General features: G+C 44.2%; 1 protein-coding gene across 1 annotated transcript; it reads right to left on the reverse strand.

Moving 5' to 3' along the window:
• Window positions 1-346: 346 nt before the first annotated feature.
• actb2 (actin, beta 2) lies at window positions 347-4,071 on the reverse strand (the record flags this gene model as incomplete). Its single annotated transcript, NM_181601.5, is given in 6 exon segments — window positions 347-1,095; window positions 1,177-1,358; window positions 1,441-1,879; window positions 2,168-2,407; window positions 2,498-2,627; window positions 3,982-4,071. Coding segments are annotated over 5 exon segments (1,128 nt in total). The 3' UTR covers window positions 347-951.
• Window positions 4,072-4,913: the final 842 nt, after the last annotated feature.

The following is a 4,913-nucleotide window of genomic DNA, read 5'->3' on the forward strand; positions in this document are numbered from 1 at the left end:
AAGAATTTATATCAGTCATGGTGGTTTGACTTTTAAACTGGCTCTTCCTTCCTGTTAAAGCCTTTATGTAGCTCAACTTAAGATGGAAAGTTAAGGCCGTTTGCAGTTAGCTACCTTCATATGAGGGAACACTTGGTGTATTACTTGAAGTTTGTTTCACCATTAAGCAGTTAAATAAATGAATCATGTTTCGAATTTATGCTTTTAAACATTAAGTTTCCTCCAATGAAATGGTTTGATAACCTCAAATTAGCTTGAAGAAAAAAAAAAAAAAAAGGTCAAACTTCGATAAATTCAAATTAGTCAAAAACCTGGTGTGAAAGTGCTGAAATGTAATTAACATGGTGCAACTTCACAAAAGCCATTTTTATTGAAGCCACTCAGAGCCAAGACAGGAAATGAGACAGGGGTAGGATGTCTTACATGTGCACTTTTATTGGAATTGAATTAGTCAGTGTACAGGTTGGCCCCACCAAATGTCTGGCACCGCCACGTTCCACACAGCTTTTACAATATGCCCAGGGGGAATGGAAACCTTTACATCTTGAATGGTAAAGCTTCGTTTTTTTGGAACAAAGAAAAAAAAATAAACCCAAGATTTTAAGGCTGAAAAGTACAAAAACCCAGACATTGTTTTGTTACATAATTTACATACAATACTACAATGTTAAGTATGCTCCCAATTACTGGGCAGCCTTCATAGAGGCAAATAAGTTTCGGAACAATGCATTTAACAAACATTTGGAATGACTAAAGAAAACAAAACATGGAGTCCTCAGATGCATTGTAGAACTTCGGGGATGCTTATTTGCCAAAAAACATTGCCGTCACCTTCACCGTTCCAGTTTTTAGATCCTGAGTCAAGCGCCAAAAATAACAAAAGCCATGCCAATGTTGTCGTTTGAAGTTTCTCTGCGCAGTTTGAGTCGGCGTGAAGTGGTAACAGTCCGTTTAGAAGCATTTGCGGTGGACGATGGATGGTCCAGACTCATCGTACTCCTGCTTGCTAATCCACATCTGCTGGAAGGTGGACAGGGAGGCCAGGATGGAGCCTCCGATCCAGACAGAGTATTTACGCTCAGGTGGGGCAATGATCTGTGGAGAGACGGATGATTAGCATGAGCTGCCACATGTGGTTTAACTATGAGATAAGTCAAAGCTTAGACTGCAGCTTACCTTGATCTTCATTGTGCTAGGGGCCAGGGATGTGATCTCCTTCTGCATCCTGTCAGCAATGCCAGGGTACATGGTGGTACCACCAGACAATACAGTGTTGGCATACAGGTCCTTACGGATGTCGACGTCACACTTCATGATGGAGTTGAAAGTGGTCTCGTGGATACCGCAAGATTCCATACCTGCAGAGGAGGAGCAAACATTAGCCAAAGCTCTTCAAAACGACTACACACAGAGAGATATAATGTTTGTGAGGAAACCTACCCAAGAAGGATGGCTGGAACAGGGCCTCTGGGCACCTGAACCTCTCATTGCCAATGGTGATGACCTGTCCGTCAGGCAGCTCGTAGCTCTTCTCCAGGGAGGAGGAGGAAGCAGCGGTGCCCATCTCCTGCTCAAAGTCAAGGGCCACATAGCAGAGCTTCTCCTTGATGTCACGGACAATTTCCCTCTCAGCTGTGGTGGTGAAGCTGTAGCCTCTCTCGGTCAGGATCTTCATGAGGTAGTCAGTCAGGTCACGGCCAGCCAAGTCCAGACGGAGGATGGCGTGGGGCAGGGCGTAACCCTCGTAGATGGGCACAGTGTGGGTGACACCATCACCAGAGTCCATCACGATACCAGTGGTACGACCAGAGGCATACAGGGACAGCACAGCCTGGATGGCAACGTACATGGCGGGGGTGTTGAAGGTCTCAAACATGATCTGCAAAGAGAGGATGGAGACGTTAACTGGATGTTCAAGTGTCTGCAGCACACAATCCACACTTCCATGCAGGGGTTAGTCGGAAATCCAGAGTAAAGGAACAAAAAGTGCAGAAGGAACTGCAAAACAGGCAGGCAAAGTTTAGATAACCTGCTGAGAAGAGGAGAAACTCAGGAGCTCAGAGGACACAAAGCCTGGAGGAAGTGAACCAATGAACAGGAGAACTTAAAATGAGGAAACGGGACAGACGAGAGGCTTCAGAGAACGGTCTGCAAGACAAAAACCAACCTGTGTCATCTTTTCCCTGTTGGCCTTGGGGTTCAGGGGGGCCTCTGTGAGCAGGACGGGGTGCTCCTCTGGGGCAACACGCAGCTCGTTGTAGAAGGTGTGATGCCAGATCTTCTCCATATCATCCCAGTTGGTGACAATACCGTGCTCGATGGGGTACTTCAGGGTCAGGATACCTCTCTTGCTCTGAGCCTCATCACCAACGTAGCTGTCTTTCTGTCCCATACCAACCATGACACCCTGTAATGCAAGGACACAAGAGTTACATTTTGTGAACTACTTGAGAAAGTTCTCAGTTTGGGTCAGAATCAAACTAATCGGTCTTCTCACCTGATGTCTGGGGCGACCCACGATGGATGGGAAGACAGCTCGGGGAGCATCATCTCCAGCGAATCCGGCTTTGCACATACCAGATCCGTTGTCAACAACCAGTGCGGCAATTTCATCATCCATGGCTGAACTGTAAAAGAAAGGGAAACTGTTAGAATTGCACTGCTGCCAGCGAGAGGCGTTTCAGCAAGCATGTGACCATCTGGAGTCAACTTCCTGTTTTGCTCTGCATTCTACAGTCTGATCGCTGGTGGGCGCTAGTGACAGCGCGCGCCTCAGATATGCCAGACAAAGGAAGTCCCTCTGCATTCTCTCATTATTACCATAAAAGGCAATGGTTTGAGCCGCTTTGCGGCTGCCGGCGGTGTGGCACTCAGCCAGAGTCGTAGGGCTCAGTAAAAAGGAACAGATTTCGACATTCATCACACCAGGACCACTCCCTAAATTTTACACAAATGAAGTTTCACATCCTCTTCCACCCTCGCCTGCGATCAATTACACAACCGCATTTCAACGGGTGTCTGCCGCCGGGTGTTACTGCGTCACAGATCTGCAGTCAGTCCACGGACTCCTCGTGAGCGGAGACTTCACACTAAAGCATTTCTGGACGGTCACTCTCAGTCGGTTCAGTTCATAGTCTAGCCTCAAAAATCACCGAGATCCTGAAAAACTGACGGGCTCTGCTTCGACAGTCACAGCGGCTGAAGTGCAGCCAGAGAACTCCGCAGCCGTTATTAAAGTGGACCACACCTCTAAAATTCAAATCTTTCATAGCGGATACAATACTTCACTAACGTTAATCTTCAGCTTCATTAAAGACAGAGGGGGCTGCAGGCTACATTTAAATAGAACACATAACAAAAAGAAAATTAACTAAGTTAACTAAATGCCAATACCCGTTACTAATAACAAGATCTTCGATCTTATAAAGCACGAATGAGCCGATGTTAGATTGATGGGGTTTACGTTACATCAGATGAGAGCTGGTTAGCCGGCTAGCTAAAGTAGGTCACACCCTGCTGCAGCACTGCCTGCACAAAGAACTTCCCATGCCGGCTATCCATCAAGTGTGCAACATGCTCACCAGCACCCTCAAAACTGTAGTTAAAAATCACATTTATGGCTGTTGAAGAGAGATTAGCCAGAACACAACTTTATATTAAGACTTAACACCCATTTCACACCGGCCCATTCAATGTTCAATGTCGTGCCTACGACTGGTCACGTTAAATTACCGACATTCTCACCTGCCACATCCACTAACGCTACAAAAAAAGTTAAGATACAGCCAATATTTATTAAATGTAACAGATATTATCAAAAGAACCACCATTTATAAATCAAACCTAGTAGATAACTACAAAGAGACCGTTATGAACTGTCTAAAGACTTCATCAAATCATATTTATCCATTTACACATTTTACTTAACATTAATAGATAGAAACTATAATTAAACGCTTAAAAACTGCAAAACCAACTCACCTTGGGTTTGGGGGGTTGTCGACTTAAGAGAATGGGTTACAAGCAGATGATATTCCGCACTAGCTGCGTGTGGAGGAGCTCAAAGTGAGGCTGAAAAGCTGGGCGCGCTCTTTTATATGACGGCACATACCCGGCTCTAGCCATAAAAGGTAAACTTTCGGAGCTCTGTGCTCTGATTGGTCCAGCGTCACACACCCGGCTGTCGCGTGCACATTGCTACACTTGCTTCTTGCAACTTGAGAGTGAAAGAAGGGGAAGCTTAACTGGTTAAAGAACAAGGCCTTGGCGATTTCCTATAAAACTGGAATTTTTATTTGCAAATTTTAACACAGAATTTTTCGTATTTTTCTGCGACAACGCCAAGACTCAATTCAACGTTTCAAAAAGTCTGTGCAGAGTTACAAGTGGCAGAATGCGTCATAATGATGGATGCCTCCATGATCCTGTGTTGTGTTTTCAATCTAACACAACAGCAGCTCTGTAGGTCATTTACCTCTTGTGTTCACGAAATACCGTAATACAAACAATGGGGGATCTAATGAGTACTTTTCCATGTATAAAATGGACATTTTTTTATCCAAATTAGGATGACACTACTTGTAGTATGTTGTAGGAGCAACTAGCTGGTCTTAGCTCAGTAGTAATGCACTTTAAGAAAGTGCTTTAATAACTTTGAATGAATGGGACCTGCATTCCATGCCACATTGCTTCACTATTTTTGTGTGTACAAGTTACACAATGATGTATAAAGTGAGTGATAGCAGTTACATTTTTGCAAGTGGGCCTACCTCAGGTTTAATGTTCATTAGAAATGTTATATGTCAAGTCTTGGTCTTAAATAGTTAAATTTTCTGTTCATAATTTCATGTCGTGTCTATGCAGACATAACATTTCTTTTTAAAGAGGTTTATAAGGATAAATCCTAAGAACAT

Source organism: Danio rerio, chromosome 3, assembly GCF_052040795.2.
Source record: "Danio rerio strain M-AB ecotype USA chromosome 3, GRCz13ab, whole genome shotgun sequence".
NCBI lineage: Eukaryota > Metazoa > Chordata > Actinopteri > Cypriniformes > Danionidae > Danio > Danio rerio.